At 34.3% G+C, this 23,816-nt stretch overlaps 1 protein-coding gene across 1 annotated transcript in view; it reads right to left on the bottom strand.

The window, feature by feature from the left end:
* Window positions 1–23,816, bottom strand: part of LOC138707640 (AP-3 complex subunit delta-1-like) — an 84,904-nt gene that overhangs the window by 35,778 nt on the left and 25,310 nt on the right. The window contains exons 7-15 of the mRNA XM_069837325.1: window positions 20,403–20,476; window positions 15,406–15,455; window positions 13,567–13,616; window positions 11,902–11,950; window positions 10,653–10,798; window positions 7,376–7,524; window positions 5,249–5,473; window positions 2,991–3,153; window positions 2,366–2,583 (exon numbers count right to left, since the gene is read on the bottom strand). Of these exons, the coding sequence (XP_069693426.1) occupies window positions 2,366–2,583; window positions 2,991–3,153; window positions 5,249–5,473; window positions 7,376–7,524; window positions 10,653–10,798; window positions 11,902–11,950; window positions 13,567–13,616; window positions 15,406–15,455; window positions 20,403–20,476 (1,124 nt within the window). The remainder of the gene's footprint in view (window positions 1–2,365; window positions 2,584–2,990; window positions 3,154–5,248; window positions 5,474–7,375; window positions 7,525–10,652; window positions 10,799–11,901; window positions 11,951–13,566; window positions 13,617–15,405; window positions 15,456–20,402; window positions 20,477–23,816) is intronic.

The raw sequence follows: 23,816 nt of genomic DNA, 5'->3' as shown, positions 1-23,816 counted from the left end.
CAACTTAAAAAAAAAAAAAAAAAAAAGGGTATCGCATCTATCAAAAAATATCGCATGGTGCATAGCATACATTCATGTAAGTAGGGTTACCAGATGTCTGGAAAATCCCGGACATGTTTTACATATTAACTGTCTGGCATCTGGGGGGAGGGGGGGAGGATTTCTGAAGAATCTTCAATGTCCTATATTTTGAGAAACGATCATTCACTAGAGTAGTTGTAAAATGGATTAGCAATTCAGGAAAGAATGAAATTAGCCACAGCTCACAATGGCAACGTGGCTACCATCAAAGACTATATACAGTTACTGAATACAGTGAATGAAAAATGTCACCACAGTGCAATGGCACTCCACAGGATGCAGGAGTGGATGGGAATAGAAACACTGCACCAAGCTTATTAGTACTACGATTGATATATTATTGTTATTTTTAACACGGGATATTATATTTTCTATTTATAAGTGCATTGAAGCTCTACAACCACTTTTCTACATGCTGAATGTGTCAGAACCTCTGTGACAAACTCCAAGGAATGACAGTTCTCACAGTGAAGATTATTTTTCTCTGATATGTAATTTTGAAGCTATGCGACATCAAAGAAAAGAGAAGAATTTAGTGACATTTACAATATTGAAATTAATTATTTATTTATTACTTCAAATACTGCTGCAGACAGGTTACAAAAGGTGTTCAAAATGTCTACCTTGAACCTAATTGCATTCATTACACCGTCATAGCAGTTATTGTTGGACACTATCGAACATTTCAGGTCTGTCTCCAGCAAAGATTTAATATAAATATCTGGGCTGGAATTATTGGTGATCATCAGCTTGGAGATGTCATTTTGTTGCCCCATTTGAATGGAGCAACTTACCTTGAGGTCCTTCAGAACATGTTCTAATGCTCATGGAGAATGTATCTCCCGCAATGTGCAGGGACATGTGAATCCAGCATGATGGCACCCTGCTGTACTTCAGCCTGGTTGTATAGGCCCATCTAAACAACACCTACGGGGAGAAAAGGCTAGGGAGAGTGGAACCTGTTGCGTGGCCAGTATGATCACCTGACTTAATAGCCATATTTTTTTTTTTCTTTGGGGGCATGTGAATAGTATCATGTACCCCACCTGTTGACACCAGAGAGGAACTGATGCGCGAATATTCTCTGCTTTCGATCAAATTCGACACAGAATTAAACTATTCAGCAGAGTCTAACAATCACTGCTACAATGGTATAATGAATGTAATCAGGTTCAGGGTAGACACTCTGAACACCTTATGTAACTTGTGTACTTGAAAAAAATAAATGAATAATTAATTTTATAGTTTTAAATGACACTAAAACATGTCTTTCCTTCGATGTCACATAGCACCTAAACGAAATGTCAGAGAACATGTGTTGTTTCTCAAAAAATTATCCTCACTGTAAGATCTATCATTCCTTAGAATTTGTCACACAGGTTCTGACTTACCTGTATACAGTAAGAACAGAGGAACTCAAGTATTGTGATTTTGTAGATATTAATAATTATAAACAATTTCTAGATCACAGCAAAACCAGAAAGTTATGAAAGAACAATTATATGATATAAAGTGATGTGATCAGGTGTAAAATTTTAACAAATTTCTGCAACGACATAGTTCTGCCCTTGAAAAGTTGTCTTGCAATGACAAGTGGGGCTGTAGCAGTTTCTGATACTCCGAAAGACAAGTCGATTCCTAGGATTATTGTGAAGATTCTGAAATTTCAATAAATCTTGTAGAGAAAATGAATCTGTATTAACAATATTACATATACAAGGACATACAAAAGCCAACCCAGCTGACATGTTCAAGATATACTTCTCATTCTAAATTATATATGTGGTAATAATGTGTGAAAGTCAAATACTGGTTGAAAAGAGAGGCTTCAGCAGAGATATCACAAAGAATAGTGCTGTAAATAAATTTTATGTATCTGGACAAAACATATTTCATAACAGAGAAGAAAAATTCCCAAAATCTTGCTTCTTATTGAATGTGTATTTTATAACACCTTTATAGTGAACTGGCTAACAGAAAAAGTGCCAAATATTCGAGTATAATAATAAGAAGCATAATTATGAATTTAAGCCACAACGGTTCCACAAGGGTCTAATACTTGACAGTGGATGATGATGATGCATATAAGGAATGCTTCAAAGACATTTGCTAATATATTTGTACATAATAAAATATCACCTGCAGGGGAAGTACCTAATTAACGTTAATTCTTGAGATAAAATATATGTTCCACTAAAACACCAGTGCAAATTCTAGAAATAGGGTCCAATGCCTAAAATCAGGCAAGGCATATGATTAATATAAATATCAGAATAAAACTCACCCTTCAGGAACTTGAACTTTCTTTTGAGCTTTAGGAGCTACTGGATTTAGTTCTCCAATGAAGAGTGCAGCCATCTCATTTGCCAATCCTAGTTCACCTTTATTTACTTGCTTCTGGAGATAACGTACTAATTGAAGAGCAGAACTTGCTCGTTCCTGAACTTCCAGATCTGCACTTGACACAAACTGCGGCAAATTATCCGCAATCACCTCACACAACTGTAAAACAGCATCTTCATTTAGCATATATAATAGACTTCATAAGATTGAATTATTCTACCAGTGCTTCAATCATTATTCATTTGACTCATTAATTAACAGGAGCATATATCTTCACTTAAAAAGTAACAGCTAAAGTGCATACATTTTATCTTCATTGATGTGGATGTAGAGAGGGTATGGCAGTGCACGAGTGAGGGAAGATAAAATGTATGCAATGTATTAAGAAATCACTTTATCTTAGGACAGAAGAATAAAATTATTTTCTGTCTTCCAATAGTGTGTGCTAAGTTACTCTTCAATCTTGTTGAAATCCTTAACAAGCAAATATTTCTAGTTATTGCTGAGGAGAGTTTCCTAACATATTAAATAAATTAAACCTGAAAAATCTCTACATGTAAACTTACCTTATTGATCCTTTCGATATCTTGTTCTTCTTCAGCTTTCGTGAGAATGTTTGCAAAAAGCTTCAGAATATTTTGTACATAAACAGCTTGAATGTGTCCAGGGAGAGCAAATACACGTCCACGTAGCATTGCCTCAAGTGTTGCCTGAGGATCTGTAAGGTACCTATATAAAAGTTCAAAATACTGTTAGATAACGAACGAAATGTAATAAAATCGTGAGATGGAAATCTGTTACACATTAACATGGCCTGTGCTACCACGGTGGTCTAGTGGCTAGAAAATTGGACATATAATCCTATGGATCCTGGTTCAATTCCTGGTGTACACCTCATTTATAACTTGTGTTCAGCAATCCCATGGTCCAGGTAACACAGAGGTTTTCTCCAGGAGCTCTGGTTCTCCTGTAACATCCCAACACATCTCCACCATCATCTCATCGCGGGTGCTTCCTATGGCACACCCTGGGCAACGACTCTGTTGGTAAATTGATCTACATAACTGGCTTCATATGGATGAATGATGAACAATCAATTACCCGCCATTAGCAAAAAGAAAAAAGAACATGGCATGATATGTGAAGTATGAACTGATTTCTGACCATAAATTACACAACACCAGATGAAATTCACTGCCACTCATATTGCTGTATGGATCCAGTCATGTCACAAATAACTTCAATAACAGCAGGACAGATATTCAATATGAGCAGTGACTTAATTATTCATGAATATTTACTGTGGGTAACAATGTCTGGTGCAATGAAGACCTAATCAGAAAGACAGATGCATCAGACTTACTGATAATGTAAATGAGCTGCGAACAATTCAAAGTATGATTCACAAACAACTCTGTGCAGAAAAGTGGGCATTCACTGAGGACTCAAGCAACTCACAGATAATCTCAATATCTCTATATTATTGCATTTGTATTTCTAGAGGTGTGGAATAGAAGGTCTGATGGCCCTAACTACACCTGAATAAATAAATAAAATAAATAATGGGAATCACTTTTCCATTTAACACATTACCATGAGAAAGGAATGGAATTCCTATAACACAATGCTACAGAAAACAAAACATACATTCACAATGTCTTACAAGATGAAAAACAGGCATTTATTATGACATTGGAACACTCATAATCATCTCATACAAAGAAATTTGAAAACAATCCAATCAGAAAAAGAAATAATGGAAAGTGTTCTCATTAATTATCAAGCTTGGGCATGCCATTTCGAATTGCTTCGAAAATTCACCAGGACTACCATTATACATTACCTTCACAGCACACAAAGCACTTGTAACACCTCTTATATTGTTGAAGACATTTTTTCCATTATGTCTATGAATTTTGTGACTAATAATCATAACAAAAAAAATTTTGTATATTAGACATAAATGTTGAGTAATTGGATCAGATTTGCAGACAACGATATTGTAAGCGATTGTCATCTTCACACAAGTTCCAAAATTATACACTAGGATACCATACCAGTGATGGCAACATATGAAAGGCTTGAAGAGCGAAACTGCTCATAACTATAATAATCCGTGTATATGGATGGGGGTATTGTTGCATAAATCCACTACAGTTGTCTAATGCCTAAAAGCATATCCTCTGCATACGTTTGCACTAAAAATACAAAAGTGCTTTCGTAAAAGACGAATTTCCAACTACCAAAGTATTTTCATAAACAAAAAAGAGAATTTTCCTACACAAAAAATACGGAATTGCTTTCTTAAAAGACGAGTATTTTCTTTGCACTATACATAACATTACTAAAGAGAAAGTGATTTCGTAAAAGACGAGTTTTAGACAAAGTAATATGTAAATACTTTCGTAAAAAAAAAAATATTTTCCTGCACTAAAAATTCGGAAGTGTTTTCTTGAAAGACGAGTATTTTCGTTGCAGGATATGTTAGTTAACATATATGCTACATTATTGCAGCGAAAGTGATTTAGTAGGACACGAGTTTTAGATCAAGTAAAAATAAGAAAGTAATCTCTTACAAAAACTATTTGCTATACTTCAGAATACTGCGTAAGTACTTATGTACAAAGACTATGGAAATTAAAAATAATTAAAATGCATTTTTTTTTACCAGAGGCAAAAGGGTAGATAAATAAATAAAAGACAAGGTAGAATATTCACAGGCCACTGAACGAATATTTCACACTTTTATCACTGCCAATGTGGCGCTATAAACCAAGAGTTTATGATGAAAAGTGAAAAGAAAAGAAAGAATGTGACAACTTACTGGCAAAATTCTCCTGTTATCCAGGCTGCTGCATACAGGACCTGTGACATTGTCGAGCTCTGAGCTGTTAATAAATGTGCATTATCTATCAACAGAGCCATTTGCTGAACTGCAAACTGTCTTATGGCTTGTACTCGTGTTGCAACATCCAGCATCTGAGCTGCCACTAGAGATCCATGTTGACTTCCTTCCATACGAGTCAATTCCACAAGAACACTGACATACCTTTAACATAACACATGTTCGATATGATATATGATATACTATGATATGAAATATGTTACATAGTAAAATTCCTTTACAGAAAGAAAAGTTACATTTCTTCAGGTCAAATTTCAACACATTTAATGGGCAAAAGTAAAATCCTTTCAGTCATTTATTATCATAATACACTGCTCTCTTAAATTGAATGAGCATATTCGGAATTAAATCAATGGATTTCCCAAAACACGCTATGAAATGTTTCATATACAACAATTTTTAATTCCAAAAGAAATAAAAAAAAAAAGCGAACAAAATTGAATTAAAATTTGTTTGAAATATTTCAAAGAATAATCCCCTGAATTTAATGACATTACTTATGGTTCATCCTGCATATTGTCATAAGGAAATTCATATAATGGTGGCCCTCACATTTTTTTGTATACCTGCCACCATTACATCAGTTACATTCATCTTTCTCACAATATAATATAAATAGTCATAACTTTATTTCTTTTATACCTCTTCTAATCCTTTCTATCCTACTTTATCTATTAAATACCTATTCTAATTTTTCCCTCGCATACCTTTCCCCTATTACCATCCTTCATATTAGCCCTGTAGCTTTAATTTATCTTATTCTAATTTATTCATTTCATTAATTCTCTACACAACTTTCGATGCTGCTCTACTTCTAACATTCCTTATTTTCCTGCAGTTAATACTTACCAACAGACAACTGCTACACATCTGAAACAGACTCACTTCAGTTTTGTTATTAACCATGATCCAACTAGTTCAATTCCTGAATGACTGTGCACACTTTGACACGGAAAATGTTCGCTCTGCTGTGGCGTGAATTTGTCTAAGTGTCGTTTGGGTTGACGCGAGACTCACATCGGGAAATATTAAGCATTGAGTTGTAAGGATGAAATCAAGTCATAGCAGCAACTTATGTGTATGTCATGAAATGATATATTCCCTACAAAGCCTTTATGGCTTAGTGATAGAGCTCTTTTTCCTCGTTAGAAAGACTGGGCTTAGAATCTATGTAAAACGCACGCATGTAAACAAAAGTACACAATGATTCCCGAGCTATTCTGAGAGGGATTTAGTCTCTGAACAGCAACCAATTTCTGTGTCGAAGGGTGTACTTGCCTTTTCATATACTTAACACTCACTTTGTTTCATATCTGTAACAGACTCACTTATTTTCACTATTAACTACACTCACTTCTAGTTCTGTTTCTACAAATATTCAGTGTTCACATAATAATTGCAACTTGCCATGGTTTGTCTTCATTTAATCAAACTTATCCTTCTTACCTGCATTCGATTAAATCTGTTCATCTCCCCTGCCATGATCTTCACTTATTTACCCTGCCCCTACTTCCCCACTGAACACTTCCCTATTCTCTTCCAGCCTCTTTCTAATGTACCCAAAATTCTGTTCTTAATCTCTCTAAAACTCACTGTACATACATTACTCTGCACTGCTTTACACTTGCTGTCTTTCTGCTTCTTGTTTCCTGTCCCATTTCACACATGAAACAATTAAAAAATAAGATCTTCTCCAGTAACATTGTTCCTTAATCCTTTTATCAATGTCCATTAACTATCTCCTGACACCTATACAATACTCAGTACTTTGAATTTATTATTTAGACATAAATTAATCACGAGTTTTTCCTTTCCAGACATAAGACAACACATTCAACAATTATAGATAATCAGCACTTAACCAGAAACAATAATGAAAATATATCAAAGAGAGTAATGGGAAACTGAATACAGAATTCTGAAAATCACTGTACAAAATAAAATGCGAATGCTTTCATGAAGTTGAGGTTCATGTTCCAAAATTACGAAAATGTAAAATTACATCAAATTATGTAAATATGATACGAGATTTTAATGTATTCTCACCATTCAAAGTTGGTAATATATTGATAGTTATTTTGCGAGCATATTTGAATAATTTTAGATAAGAGTTCGTCTCTGTATGTAGTACCCTCTGCTTTATCCATATGCACCATCAACTTTTTCACTATCTCCATAAGATTCTTCTTGGATACCTGTAAAACATCAATATTTTTATTACCAAAGCTATTTGTTTTCTCTACCGTTTCAACAACAAAAGTTAACATGAGTACTTTTACACAAAATAAAAAGAAACAAAGGGAAAAAAATAGAAAAAAGCAGGAGATAAGTACTACATAGTAACTACAATTTCTTAAAAAAATTGTCATGGTAACTATATTTCCAATTACAATACAAGTGAAAAACCTCAATAATGAAATATTTAATATCCAAGTTGTAAATATGCAGCTATTGTTATAAAAAGGTCAACCCAAATTCATAATGATAAACAATCCAGGAAATGTACCTGGGGAAACACAGGGAAGGAGTACAGGAGCAAAAACATGGAAGGATTCAGTAGCATAGTTTCGACTAAATACTGGACATGACTGCCTGGCAGCACACTTCAAATGGATGAATATTCTACAGCCAGAAGCCTGTAAACTATGTCAAAAGCCTAACACAAGTGAGTATGAATAAAGAGAACCTACTAGTCCGCGCATATACACATATATTTTGTCAAAAGCTTAACACGAGTATGAATAAAGAGAAGAGAACCTACTGGTGTGCACGTACACACACAAAATATGTCAACAGCCTAACACGAGTATGAATAAATAGAAAAGAAGCTAATTGCGCGTGTACACACATAAAATATGTCAAAAGCCTAACACGAGTACGAATAAAGAGAAGAGAACCTACTTGCGCACGTACACACATAAAATATGCCGAAAGACTAACACGAGTATGAATAAAGAGAAGAGAACCTACTTGCGCACGTACACACGTAAAATATGCCGAAAGCCTAACACGAGTATGAATAAAGAGAAGAGAACCTACTTGCGCGCGTACACAAAATATGGCGAAAGTCTAACACGAGTATGAATAAAGAGAAGAGAACCTACTTGCGGTATACACACATAAAATATGCCGAAAGCCTAACACGAGTATGAATAAAGAGAAGAGAACCTACTTGCGCACGCACGCACGCGCACACACACACACACACACACGCGCGCAAACACACAAACGCACAAGTGCATACACGCACACATACATTCCTAGAGAGAATCATAATTAAAAGTTAAAATTTACTTGACGGTCTTTCATTTTTCAACTAAAAATAGAACGACTACGTATCTTCAGGTATGTGACAATTTTGAATCATATTTGTTGCATGCTTCTTCTATTTACTTGCAGTCACCTTAATGTTTTTAATTTTAAGGAGACTTTTGTTGCGATACATGATCACGGCATTCTGTAGCGTTTGAACACCCACTGTCCTTGTGAGGTAAGCGTCTAAGATCATGTCAGGAGTTAATCTCACTGTCAAAGTCTGTAAAAAAACATGAAATTACACTGAAACAAATTTAGAATTAACTGAACATTTTTTTTTCTGCCATAACAAAGAATACTTTACAAAATTTAAATTTCTTAACACAATGGTTGAGATTTACAGCATTTATTAAGCTTCTCTGTTAAATAGAAATATAATGCATTTTATTTTTTTTAATTAAATAAATATCCACCTACATGATACTTTTAAGGACTAATATTTCCTACAATGCTTAATTATGTTCGAATCAGTAACCTGAAAGATGACGTTTATATGATGGCTGGTTTTAATTTTCGGACTAAATATTGCTTTAACATGGATTTAAATTACTAGATTATTGTCCTTTCGATAACTGTCGCAACTTATGGAGCAAATTAATAAGTATTAGTGGTTCTCTTTCATTTAACGACATTTTCAACTGCATTAGTTATTCAGTGCCAAAATTCTACTCGTGTGTGAGAATGGCCAACAAATTTTGCCTGAAATCCTCTAGCAGAACATGGTTCTTTTATGTATAGTAAATTAACAATACGTAACCTAAAGCTTTACTTCCCTCCCGGAGGAAGCCATGCTAAGAATTATATAGAGTGTATCGAAAAAAGTGGCAAAACTTCAGATATGGATTTCTCATATGTATAGAAGAAAAAATGGTTATATCAACATGAATATGGAAATGCTTGGTTCCTGAGTAGAGCTTGTATGTATGATCATAGCGCACTCCAGTACATTTGTTTGCTGGAATTATGATGCATTCTGATTATATTTCCGTAAATGAACTGTTCAAAATATCCACTGCCTCCCTGAATACAGCCCGCAGCTCATCGTTTTGAGATCTGACTATGCTTTCAAATGCCTAGCATAGATCTCATTTTCTAACAGCCTTGCAGAATCCCTTGATGGAAGTTCCATCATTATCCACAGGACTCAAGAACTTTAAGTGCCTTCACAGAAACAACTGCAATGGGTTGAGACCTGATGAGTGTGGAAGCCAAGCATCTTTGCATCTCGATTAGAAATGAGCTGCAGGCTGTATTCATATAAGAGTTGGACATTTTGAATGTTTCATCTAAGGAAATGCAAACAACGCATCGTAATAATTCCCGGAAACGTACTGGAGTGCACTACTTGCAGGCCTTACTCAAAAAGCAAGGATTTCCAGACCCATGTTGCTACAAAAATTTTTTCTTCTATACATATGAGGAATCCATACCACACGTGCTGGCACCAGGTTTCTCCTTCTCCCTTTCTCACCATCATCATCCTCACTCATTCTTTACACTACACTTACACGAACACTTACACTCACCCTAGTACACGACATAACTCTTCACAGATACACATCATGCATAACATGGTCTGCCAAAGTGGAGTGCAACTTGAAAATGGTTCCAGTCCTGCCATCGTCCGCAATGTGCAGAACCCGGATGACGTAAGTGAAGTGGGTAGGGATTAGACACACAAACACACACATAGTTTTGCCCACTTTTTTCGATACACCCTGTATTATCCTTTGAAATCTATCACCTTCGGCTTGGTTTGAATTCACGAAACTTGGATCGAACTCCCACTAGATCACTTAGGATTACATTGACGATAATAATCGAAGCTCTAGTGTAGTGATAAATGTTGCATGTATTTCTGTTTATCCTTAAAGCCACTGAGGATTACACTGACGACAATAATCGAAGCTCTAATATAGAGATAAATATTACATTTATTGCTGTTTATCCTTTAATACTTCACACCCGCATGATATGAATCTTTGACTCAATATTCTGTTCTACTCACCATCCCATATAATAGATCCAGGGCACGAAGGCGAATTGACTCATCTTTATCATCTAAACACTGCATAATAAGATCTTTGTGAGCCTGTACAGATTTAGGATGTGTTTTGAGTATCTTCGACATGGCCAGAAGACCCAGGTATTTCACTGCAAAAAAAACATATCAACATTAACTGTAATTCTGAACAGCCATGTTATTCTAGTGGAATATTAATATTAGAAACACAAGTTTACAGATGTAAATGGTTTTTGAACCACACAATTGTGTTTCTTACGTATTCTGCTTAATGAAGTTGCATGTCAGAGGAATCTGTCCTCCAATTGATAGTGCAAGTTCTACCACATTGCAAATACTTTACTTTAGCACGTAACTTTAAATGCATTTCCATAAAGAATTAGCAAAAATCACTCTAATGTAAGAAATCTGGGTATGTAGACTGCAGCATTAAAAAAATTAAATAACCTCAGTTTAAAATATTTATTTTAACAGATTTCCATCTTCATAAGTGTATTTATTATTCAGTTTATAATATCAGTTCATTATAATCCTAATAAAACACCACATTCATTGACCAAACTTTTCAAAGCTTGAGCTCATATCCAACAAACAGTTCACCATTATTCTCAACACATATATAATAATAATGTACAATTAAAATTACATTTTACATTATCTATAATGTGGTTAATTAAACTGTACAGAAGGGCGTATCGAAAAAGACAGAAAACAATTTTTCTCCAAAATAAAAAATTTAAGGGTTTGCAAAGGTTGCATAATGGTGCCTAGTTTCACACAAAAAATTCTGAAGCACTCTTAACCGAGCTGCAGATTGGTTCTTTTCGATTATATATATTTTTTTTCTAACAATCATGTTTGCATGTCTTTGCTTGATGCAGACTGCCATAATTTGTTATTATTGAGAGATAAAATAAAAGGAGTATTATTTTTAATTTCCAAGAAATGGCACAAATGCAAAATAAAAGTTACCCAACAACATTTTGCTCTCCTGGGAAAAAATCTCCCTTTTTCTCACAGAGAGAGAGAGAGAGAGAGAGAGAGAGAGAGAGAGAGAGAGAGAGAGAGAGAGAGTGTGTGTGTGTGTGTGTGTGTGTGTGGCGTGCGTACCAGCGCCATGTATTCTGGTCCCATAAACAGACTCCTCAAATGATAGAGTCACATCGCAAATGAACCCGTACATTCCAACAATTAATTGCCATAATACTGTGAAAATTAAATGCATATTACTTACAATTTTGATCTGAGTCTTCAATAAGTATTCTCAGCTTCTGAACACAAAGCTGTAAAAAGAAAACAGCACTGTAACAGACGTCACAATTATATTACAGATGTGAATATATAAGTATTATCTCTTCCTCCATCTGTTCATTAACAAATCTATCAATTACACTAGTTACATAGCGCCAATTAAATATTTATATTTAATAAAGCAAGACTATTTTAACCTTCCATCGGTTGCATCTGTATCAGATTGATACAAGCGTAATTTTTTCTACCACCAACTTTTAAATTTCCATAGTTGTGGCTTTACCGTTACAATACCTTCCTATCTTCATACTTACTAAAAGCCAGTGTCGCTCAACTGCTTTAGATGTTAGGCTGTGTAAGACTGCAAGTGTCTTGTATCAAATTGATACATTGCAATATGCAGTGTAATTGAATGAGAGGCAAGTGTGTAATTTAGAAGATTCAGGCAATTTAAAAGTTTTCCAAAATTTAATCTATGATAACAAGGTAGAGGACGAAAATCACGCACTAAAAGAAGATTTTCAATATGGAGAAGGTGCAGAAGGTGAGCCAGAAGAAAGGATGGGTAATTCTGATTGAGGTGAGTGGAATTGAAGTACCTGATGTGAACAGTAATTGGATGAGGAAGACGGACCAGCTATGAGAGAAAATAATTCCACTCCATCTGCAAAACTTCGTCACTGCATCCTGTGTTACACATCTCGGAAGACAAGGCTAACCAAGACCATTTGCAAGAATTGTAAACTATGTATCTGTAGTGATCATGCAGTCACAGTCTGTAGAGCAAGTTATCCTCGACTTCAAGAAAAAGAAGACTGCTTCAGTGATGAATGACAATGTAATGGACAGCATAAAACTGACATATTTCTTGTTTCTCTGAGTAGGCTATACTTTACTTCTGTGTTCATTCTTTATTTAGTAGTTTGTATTCTTTTTATTATTTCTTAACATTTTCCTCAAATTTTACAATAAAATTGGTACCAGTAATGATAGTTATGTGGTGAGTATCTTTTGTGTAATTTATTTACAGTTATACTTGATATTTTGAAACAAAAAATCAATGATGAAAAGAACATTGCAATCATTAAAATATGTATATGACACATTTTCTCAGAATCCGTGTATCATTTTGATACATTGCGACCGATGTTGTTACTCACGTTCATGTATTTTGATGTGAACTTTTCAGATATGAAATAAATGATAACAATACATAAATTAATAAATATATTTATTATCAAGTGAAAATAAACATATTCAAGTGTATAATAAAAATAAATGTCAATATACATCATAAATTCTATAGCCATTACTTTAGGCCAAAAGCTAAATTTATTTATTTATTTTTATTTATTTATTTTGCTAATAATTGTAACATAAAATATAATATATACAGAAAAACATTAGCCCGCCCCTGAAAGAGAACTCGTGCTCAGGGGCAGATCCCTGAATTGAAATTAATAAGTAAGTGTATCAATATGATACATTGCGACCAATTCTTATCATTATAATGTAGCGACCAAGGGAAGATTTAAAGGTCGTCGACCTGAAGCTTGCAAAATAGTGACAATTAATCCAAAAAATCTGTGTAAGCATTCCAAGCACTTAAATAACTAATAATTTGCACAATTTTCATCTCATAACTCACCTGAATAGATGCACTATGATTTGGCATTCCTGATGATATTGAGATCAGTACTGTTGACAAACCAAGCAATTATATTAGAAAGGTGTGAAAACTAAACACGAACACACGCGAAATATTACAAAAGAATAAATAAATAAAAGAATTATAAGCATGGATAAATAAATACATGAAATAACAGACAATATAACTTTAATATTGATAATGATAAAGTTTCAAGTGATATTTTGAATTTTCCTTCATACAAATCATAATAATGTGATGCTGCAAAATATATATTTAAAGATTTTCATAGAATTACATATTTCTAGCATTCCTGTTATGGAAGAAGTAATTTGTGTATGCTGTTTTCAGTATAAAAATCCATAGCGACACTTGTGAACAAGTTCGTTGTTGGGATTTTCTTAGGTTATCCAGTTTCCCCACACTAGGCATCAATATCATCCTGCCTTATCTCCAGTCCATATCATTCCCCGAATGCAAGTTGGTCTAGGGACAAGTGAGACTGCCTGCTCGAAACCTGGACTCTGTGAATATTAGTGTAGTCAACTGATCACGTGGTGTGGGTAGGAAATGAGCACATCTGGAGGTCAGCATAAAAGTTCTAACATAAAAGTTCTCTGTCAGCTTTGTTCACCACAAATTCCATCACAACATAGCTAGGAATCGAACCAGTGATGTTAACACTGAGCTACAAATGTAGCTTGAATTTTGTTAATTGTATATATGATGTACAATGAAATTTTATCATTCGTGAATTGAATGTGATACAAATTCATTCTATGTGCGGGTCCAACCTGTCTGGCCATAATACAGGTATAATGGTGTGTCAATATTTGTATGAATATTATCAGTTCGGAAGCTGGCAAAAAGAGTTGTGGTTTCAAGTAGCTTTGGAGTGAGTAAGAGTTGAGACATTCATTTTGCATTCTTCACAGGGCCATTGAGATGATCCCGTATAACAGCACATTTGTGGGCAAAAAGGAGATTATCGTAATAACTAAACTCCAACTTTAAAATTAAATTATTGTTCCCATTATGCTGAAATAGGTAACAGGTAAGTGGTGCAACGAAATATGCAACCTCGAGCAAAAGGGACAGGTAGAAAGCATACCCAGCCAGCAGCCACCGATGCACGCTGGTGCTGTTAAGAGATGCTAGCCCGAGGGTGCACTGTGCTGATGACTGCTGATGTAGGGCATAGAGTTTACTACTTAAGAATAAACACCTTAGTAAGTTTCGAGCTATAGAGATGAAGTATTTCAAAGGAATATTTGGTAAACTAAAGGACATGCAAGGAGAAACTTTGAGAGGAGGTTAAGTCAAGAAGAGGCTGTGAACGAGGTGGTAGAAAAGCGTCATTTGAAATTGTTTAGACATGTGAATAGAATGAGTGAAGACAGGAAATTTAAACAAATGATGGAAATTGGGGGTTGAGAGAAGAGTAGGGAGAGGCTGACTTAGAAATACATGAGATGACAGAAGAGAAAAAAATTGAGTGAAATGAGGGAAGACAAGAAAGGAGATCAAGAGGATGAGCCAGGTTCAAGAGGAATGGAAGAGATGATAGAACGAGCCACCCTGACACTTAGCAGTATAAGTGATTAATGAAGAGGAAGATGTGTTGCCTTTACTTTTCGAAATAATTGCTCAATTACTAAGTTACTGAGCTCAAAATTGTAGGTAAAGAATCACACTGTTTCACAGCTGAACTGACTTAAAACTCAAATGAATATAGATTTTAATTTTATAAATACAATTTTATTAATGTTATTAGCTCACATATTTTAAAACTGAAATAAATAAAGAAATGGAATAAAATAATTTGAAATTCAATCTTACCTGCAATTACAGTATTGATGCATTCATACAAAAGGGACATCGCTGATGTGCTGCAAAGACAGCCATATTAGTAATATCATGCAAAACATAAGCTTATTGGCCCTGCGAATCTTAACAAAAATCAACCAACTTCTAATAAAGTGAAAGAAAAGGTTACAGCATTAAAAAAATTTCAAAGCTAGACAGCATAAAGGCAAATGATCACCTATTTACGCTGAAGTAAGGGTACTGAATGAGTAAAAAATAATTATAACTAGAAATTGAGATTTAACTTCATAACTTGTATTAATTTAATGAAAAGCACATGTTTAGTCAGCTGACTAGCACTTTTGTTCTATATGTGACGGGATCAAACGAAGTCAATAACAGATATATGACCATTTCAAAACACACAACGTAACACAAATTCTGGTTCCACTGAGGTACAACTGCAAAGTAAAATAATTAAAAAAATACAAAATATACTTGAAATCTGCAAGCTTACATTTGATAACAAGCATTATTACACAATAAAACTTCAATGTTTGGAAAATGTTGCACATTAGCAAATTAATGTACATAAAAACAACAAATTTTTATGTACAAATAAGCTGTTATCTACCAAGTTTAGTGCATTAAAAACTATGATATATTAACAACTACATTGAAATTCATATGCAAAATATGAAGAGATGTAATAATTGTCTCTGAATTATGTATATTTCAACATCGTTTCTGTGCCATACTGATATCATTAGTTTCATAATAGTAATTTATGGTACAAGAGAGTAAAGTAGGATTTTATTCAAGAACAGAAAGTTTAGTTCCAGAAGGCATAATAGCCAATGGTGATCATTTTCATAAGAGAATAAAATCGATTTACTCTCGCATTGCATACAATATTTTATACAATACTGATATCTAAACAAGTATATAAAAAAAAAAAGATATATATACCATTAAATAAATTATTTTATTTTATTTTAATTATAAATTGTAGGCCTAATCTTGGTAATATGCTGGTTGTGAAGGAGTGATAAATGAATGTGTGAATTTTATTTTTGGTAATATGTTGGTTGTCACGGAGAGATAAGTAAATATACACATTTCAATCTGTGTAGAAAAGTATGAACTAGAAGCCGACATGTCAGAAATAGTTAAATCATAAGTAATTATTACTGATGATGTTTTGGGTGATGCTAAAGTTGGTATGTTTAATTCCGAAGAAGTCTACTTCATTACGTAAAAAGGATTATTGTCTATTTTGTGAATGAAGAAATAAAAGGCATGTGAAAGGCGTTAATGAAGAAACTATAATTACTTACCTTTCAGAAAAGTAAAAGATAAGTAAAGTTTCATCATTGTGGTTGTATCATTCGATGCTTAAAAACTGTGTGTAAATAAAATGTGAATATTGGAGGGAGAGTATGACTATAATATATGAATGAAAGTTCTTTACGATTTCAGTTACTGTCAGGTTGATAATCATTATAGCCGTTCTGTCGCAATTTTCCAAAGATGAAAGCATTTCTGAAAGTACAATGAGATGGTTTCAAAGCAAAAAAATACAAAATTTTAACAACAGAGCACGTTAATCAATTTCTAGAGAAAGCAAAAGATAATATACATGCAATGGACAAGATTAGCATTGTTGTGTATGTATAGTAAGTAACATAAATGTGCCCTATTTCAGGTTCTTCTTGTGATGGATATTTTTAGTCCTTGACAGGTTGGAGAACTGTTGAAAATGTCGATTGACAGTATCTCTGGTAGAAGGAATATAGAGATTGTTTCAGTTCCAGATATAAAGACAAATCGTGATATAACATTTATTGTTACACTAAGGTACAATAAAACGTTTTTGTCATACCTCCAGAGGGAAAATAGCTGTTTCTTATGGAAATCCATGCATTGATTACGAAAATGCTTTGGATTTTTCCTATCGGACTTCATTCATAAGATATCCAAGAAAAATGAAATAAAATAACATTATGCAATTTTTAATTCTCAATGTAAATGTCAATTGAAATGTTGGTATTTTAAGGACAATGGAAGGTACTTGTTAGTCAAATAGCAATAAAATGAATTTATATAAACCGTTTAAAATATTGGCAATAGAAATAATGTAACTCATACATGCATAGGTCCTAAAAATGCTTGCTACTAGGTGGCTTTCTCTGGTAATCAAAATTACTGTTCCTTTTCAGGGCTAGCCATACAATATATATGTCACTACAATATATAAGTGAATTCGAGTTAAACTACTGTATAGTGGTGTGCTAAAACCTGTACCATATAGAGTACATTATTTTTCCTACCAGCAATAGTTAATTTCATGCATATCTTACATTTCAATTACTCAGTTTAAGAAAGAACTGGTATAGTAATTGGTTATACTGGTAGTGTTATTTCTTTAATATCCTACTGTCAAGGCAGACAGCCATATTCCTGACATGCAAAAGCAACTATTAGAACACAGTGAATATTAGTCATGCCATGGCTGATAAGTTTATAACGCAAATTAAGTAGTTCCTAAACCATACTAACATAGTTTTTTCATTGTGTACTGAAAGGTCATTTACACTAGATGTTATATGTATTGTTAATGATAGTTCTAATATCAAATATAGCTACGTTATTTATATACATAAAAATTGTGATATTTGTGTGTGTTATGAATGTTCTTCTTCAGAAATTTTATTGTTTGTTGTTGTTGTTTAGTCAACTGTCCGAAGACAGGTTTGAACCTCACAAGTGACACCAACATAACACCACTTATGAGGCACCATTGTATACATCGCCGATTAGCTACATATTATATTAGTTAGACTTCTGATGCATACAAACAATTTTTCTTCCTCTGACACATCGTCAAGTGAGATGTACTGCCTGATAATAGATATACAAATCAGCCAGAACCTCAATCAGAGGATAGAACTCTTATTATTTTACAGGGTTCGGCAGAATGATCTCCCCGAATTGAATTGGCCACCATACAGGTATCTTGATAGTTTTGCTTGAGTGGCATATATCTTTGAGCAGCACAAGCCATGCCATTTCAGTTACCATCATGGTATGGACAGGTGAACATCGTGCAGTTTGTTGTTGAACATTTTTAAAAAATGGAGACTGTGATTGCAACGCTGTGGCAATTTCGTACCTATTTTACAGTAGGTCGACACAAAAGAATTCCTGATAAGAAAACCCTACTGATATGGGTGAGAAATGTCAGACAAAAGGTTCAACTTTCACACAGTAGTCGTCAAGTAGATATCGAAACATTTGGGCTCCCAAGAATATCGCAACAGTGAGGCATGCTGTTACCACATCTTCATGACGTTCAGCCATTAAACATGCTTTTGTATTGTGAATATCTGATCGGAGTGTCAGAAAAATTCTACACCTAGATCTCAAGTTCCATCCCTACAAAGTTATGGTGGTTCTGGAACTTTGGCAACATCACTGGCTCAAGTGCCAAGATACATGCGAGACTATATTTGAAAATGTTCCAGGTGATGCTGTTGTGCTCAGTAATGACTAAGTTCATTTTCATTTGCCAGGCTGCGTCAACAAACAAAGCATTCCATATTAGTCCCTAAAAACTCTCGAGAAATGGATCAGTGATCTCTCCACAGTGAGCATGTTACTGTTTGGTGTGCTGTTGCACAATTTGGAATAATAGAACCATACATTTTTGAGGAAGAAGGACGCACAGTCACTGTTAAAGGAGTGTATAGCTCGTGAGGGCAAGCATTTGGACGATATTATCTTTAAAACAAAGTGATGTCAAAATGGCAAACATTCTTCTGCACGATGGTAAAATAAAATTTTGAATAGGATCTATGTTGCGCTTGTTATTTATTTTTCTAATCGGGGAGATCATTCTGCTGTGGCTTCAATGAAGTAGATGTAAAAATACTGAACATATGATTATTAGTGTTCCCTATAGTCACAGTGCTCCCCAAATCTGACTCCTTGTAATTTATATTTATGGGGAAACGTGAAAGACAAAGTTTACTAAAACAATCCCTACACATTCTGGAGGTGCTAAAAAAACATCAATACCATATTTACAAAGAAATTCAAAATGTATACATGCAAATATAAATAATTTCCAGCAATATTTATATGCAGGACTCAATATTGCACTCTGTAACCAATCTATTTCCCCGGCCAATGTGGTCAGTGATCTCAAAAGTGTGGTTTAGCCTACTGTCTCACAGGAGCTGATAGCAATAGAACATCGAGGAAATAATCACACAGCAGTAGTAACAGTGGCAGCAGCAATAACAGCAGAAATCCAGTTGCACTTCGATAGATGAAAACAGAAAGGTACCAGTAACTATAAATCAGGAGAAAATCTGGAATTTGCATTACTCTAAAGCAGCAAGGTTTCAGATTGATGCCAAAAGAAAGGTTAACCCGATTAAAAATCAATTATATATTTCTAGCAATGAATCAACATTACTGATGAAATACGGATATTCTACATGAATCTAAAGACAAAACAGAAGGCAGTTGTTTTGACATAAGGTTTGCTCTCTAGCAATGTTACTACTTTCATTGGGGGGGGGGGGGAGGATAAGGAAGAGGGAAAAGAAATTTTAATTAATTTATTTTATTTAATGTGAAAGGACAACAAAATGGATTTAAGACTTTCTCAATTTTCTCTAAGAGGTCTTGTACAAAAATTTCTGAAAAATGTACTTTGCCTTAAGCACTCACTGTAACAGTGAAAATGCACTGTATTAACACTTCTTAATTTTTTGTATTAAACACACTTCTTTCAAGATACGTACAGCAAAATGCACGTCACAATTTCCATATTATACTCTGTTAGTCAATCAGATACATACCATCATTGAAACTGCATGTATGCTTTCGGAAAAGGGACTTATGATATACACGTGCACTGTAATAAACACTCAGTCACATGATCATTAGTAAAACAAAATAAAATTAAAGGTCTGCGAGGTATGACACAAGGAAAAGGTAATGAACAATGGTAAATTGTTTACCTGTGAATGAGGTTGGTGAGTGGTTCTATTAGCTTTTTACCAAGCCGAGGTTCCAAAGGGGTCAGGGCACCAAACTGAAAATAACAAAAAGAACCGAAAAAACTCTTTGAAGCAGTTTCAAAACTAGTGCTGAATATGAAACAAAATTAACATCAAATTAGTAACTTTCATATAAAGTCTGCTATTATATGAGATCAGAATACTCCTGCAAAATATTTCAAAATTCTACGCAAAAAAAAAAAAAACAGACAAAAACGAAATATCATTCTAATCTCTAAAATTTAGAAATTATGGCATAAAAAAATATATATATATAAATTCATACAAACAGCACCATTTCTCTACAAACTTGATAATTTGTTAACTGCCTTATATTTTAAAAACAGAGACATGGATAAGGAATGAGACAGATGTGCTATATGGATATATGAGATGATGCTATACACAAGACAAGTGTATTTTCAGCGACATGTGTTATGACCCCTTCTGTTCTACAGACTGCTTACCATAACTATAACCATTTTTACTGTATGAGATCTAAGTACACTACAGACTTTAATTTATCTTATAATTATTACCATCACATTCATTCAATAAAGGTCCCAATCACTGCTATATGAAGCTGATTTATGTTTATATAGCCTTTATCTACAGCTTTCTGGTAGAAGCATTTCGAATTTTTGGATACACAAAATTACCTTGAGATTAGATCTATTAGTGGTTGAGTAAGTTTACGTCCAATTTTTGGCTCTAAATGTGTCATAACACCAAACTGTAACAAAATTGTAAAGTTTTACAGAAGATACACCAACTTATGAACAAACAATTAAACTATAATGTTCTCAATTTACTACGGTATTACTCAACCCTATTCATTGCAGTAAATTACCTAACAGCTTTCAATGAACAGTTCTCATGAACGATTCTTAAACTGAAGTAAATTTAAAAGTATTTATTATTGGGTGATATCCTCACATAAAAGTCAAACATATTTCATTTCACTGATGCAGTCTTTACTAAAACTGCCTTTTAAAAACGATTCCATGGACTATTCTAATCGACAATTATTTTCATTTTTAATATTTGATGATTTTAAAATGATTATACATGGTGATTCAGAAGGAAAGGGTGATAATATGGGCGATTCTAAATTAAAAAAAATTAACATATTCCTTATTCTCAATGGTTTCTGTGAAACAGTTATTTGAAACTAGCGAGCATGAGTCCCCCCCCTTTTTTCCTCAGCATAATTGCTCACATTTATGCAGACTAAACTAAAATGACATTAGATTGTACTATTGCCTCTGTCGTGTTGGACACTTCCCGATGTGCATGTTACATGTGCATGGAATGGTGGAGATATGAATCTTACAATTCTGGCTTGCCAACTTTGAGTCTGTGTCAGAAAAGTTGTAGCCATTTACTAAATATGAGCACATTCTGTGTAGTGAAGTTAAAATGCCACGAGATTTTACAAATGCAGAGCATGCCGATATGGTCTAGGTCTATGGTTCTTGCAATGGTAATCATACAGTTACTGTTCGAGAATACCAAAACAGTTTCTGACCACAGGGTACCTGAGAGTGTTTGACATATTGCGTGCAAGTGATACTCTACTCTGACGAGAGGGCCAATAAGATATAAATGAAGTGGAGAACATTCTTCAAATAACTGAACACAGCTCATCTACTAGGTCAAGAAGAATTGCTGCACAACTTGATAGTCCACAATCACGAGTGTGGTGCACAATACACAAGCAAGGCCTACATCCATATCATTTCACGAACATGTGCAACACTTTCATGAAAATGATGATGTCAAGCAGCTAGAATTCTGCCAATGGATCACTGCTAATGACTGATGGATTTCACACATTCTGTTTATGAATGAATCAATATTTATCCACAATGGAAACAACAACATGCACAACTATCACCTTTGGGCAGATGAAAATCCTTACGTTATTGTGGACAGTAATTTTCAGCATCATTTTGAAGGTAAATGTGTGGTGTGGTGTGGTATTACTGATGGCAATCTCATTGGTCCACTTACTTTAGACAACCATCCTAATGGAGCACGGTACCTTGAGTTCCTGCAAAATGTGTCATCAGAATACTTGGAGAATGTTCTTTCGGCAACATGGGCTGATATGTACTTTCAACAAGATGGGTACCTGCACATTCCAACCGATCAGTGATCCAATACCTCAATGAAATTTATCCTGGGCATTGGACCAGTCGCAGTGGTGTGATTTCTTGGCCACAGAGGTCATCCATCTTTACACCATTCAATTACTGTTTGTGGAGTTGGCTAGAGAGTGAAGTCTACAAGTCATCATCATCATCATCATCATCATCATCATCATCATCCATAGCGCTACAGCCCAGATCGGGCCTCGGCTTCCTTAAGAATTCTTCTCCATCGGTCTCAATCTTTAGCCACCATCCACCAGTTCTTCACTCCAAGCCTCTTAATGTCGTCCATAACACAGTCCATCCATCGTAGCTTTGACCTTCCAACTCTTCTTCCTCCAACAATCCCATATTCCATAATCTTCCTAGGTATTTCACATTCATCCATTCTCTTAACAAGCCCTGCCCATCTCAGACGAGCAATCTTAATGGATGTTATTATATCGGGAGACTCATAAAGCTAGTATAATTCGTTATTATATCTTATTCTCCAAGTTTCACCATCCCTTACAGGTCCAAAAATCCTTCGCAATATCTTCCTTTCGAAGAAGTCTACAAGTGCAAAGTGAAAACGAGAAGAGAGCAACTGCTTGCCATGTTTTAAATGCTTGTGATCACATTTAGAAATGTCTGGACCAGCTCAAATTACCAACACGACTTCTGGCTACACAAGCTACAAAGTGCATCAAGGTTGAGGTGACATTTCTGAACATGTTATATAAGAAAATAATAATAAATAAACAAAACATACAGATAATAGTTTCTTAATTCTTAATCACCTGCATTGTTCCTGTTCCTCGTGCTTTCATTTGGTTTTTTCCAAAACTGTTTAGAATGAGACATTTGTTTGTACAATGTTTTTTCTTTAGAATCGCCCATACTATCACCCTTCAAAACATAGCCCTTTTCTTCTGAATCATCATGTGTAGTGATATACCATGTATAGCTCAATTTTCATTGCATTTCTTTCCATATCTCCATGTACAGTTTTTAATAATTATAGTTAACTGAATACTTATATTATAGCACTGCAAGATATCTACAACAAATTGTTTTATTACACAAATTTAAAATAAAAAAAATATATATGTGGGAAACTGTTGAAGCATACTAATAGTGAATAAAACTGATTTTGTATGTAAATGGAACATTGGTTTCTGAACAATTTCTTTCCATATATATTTTAAACAGCCATAAACTCAATCATGCACACTTATTGAAG

Source organism: Periplaneta americana, chromosome 10, assembly GCF_040183065.1.
Source record: "Periplaneta americana isolate PAMFEO1 chromosome 10, P.americana_PAMFEO1_priV1, whole genome shotgun sequence".
NCBI classification, from domain to species: domain Eukaryota; kingdom Metazoa; phylum Arthropoda; class Insecta; order Blattodea; family Blattidae; genus Periplaneta; species Periplaneta americana.
This window is presented reverse-complemented; position numbering and strand designations above follow the sequence as displayed.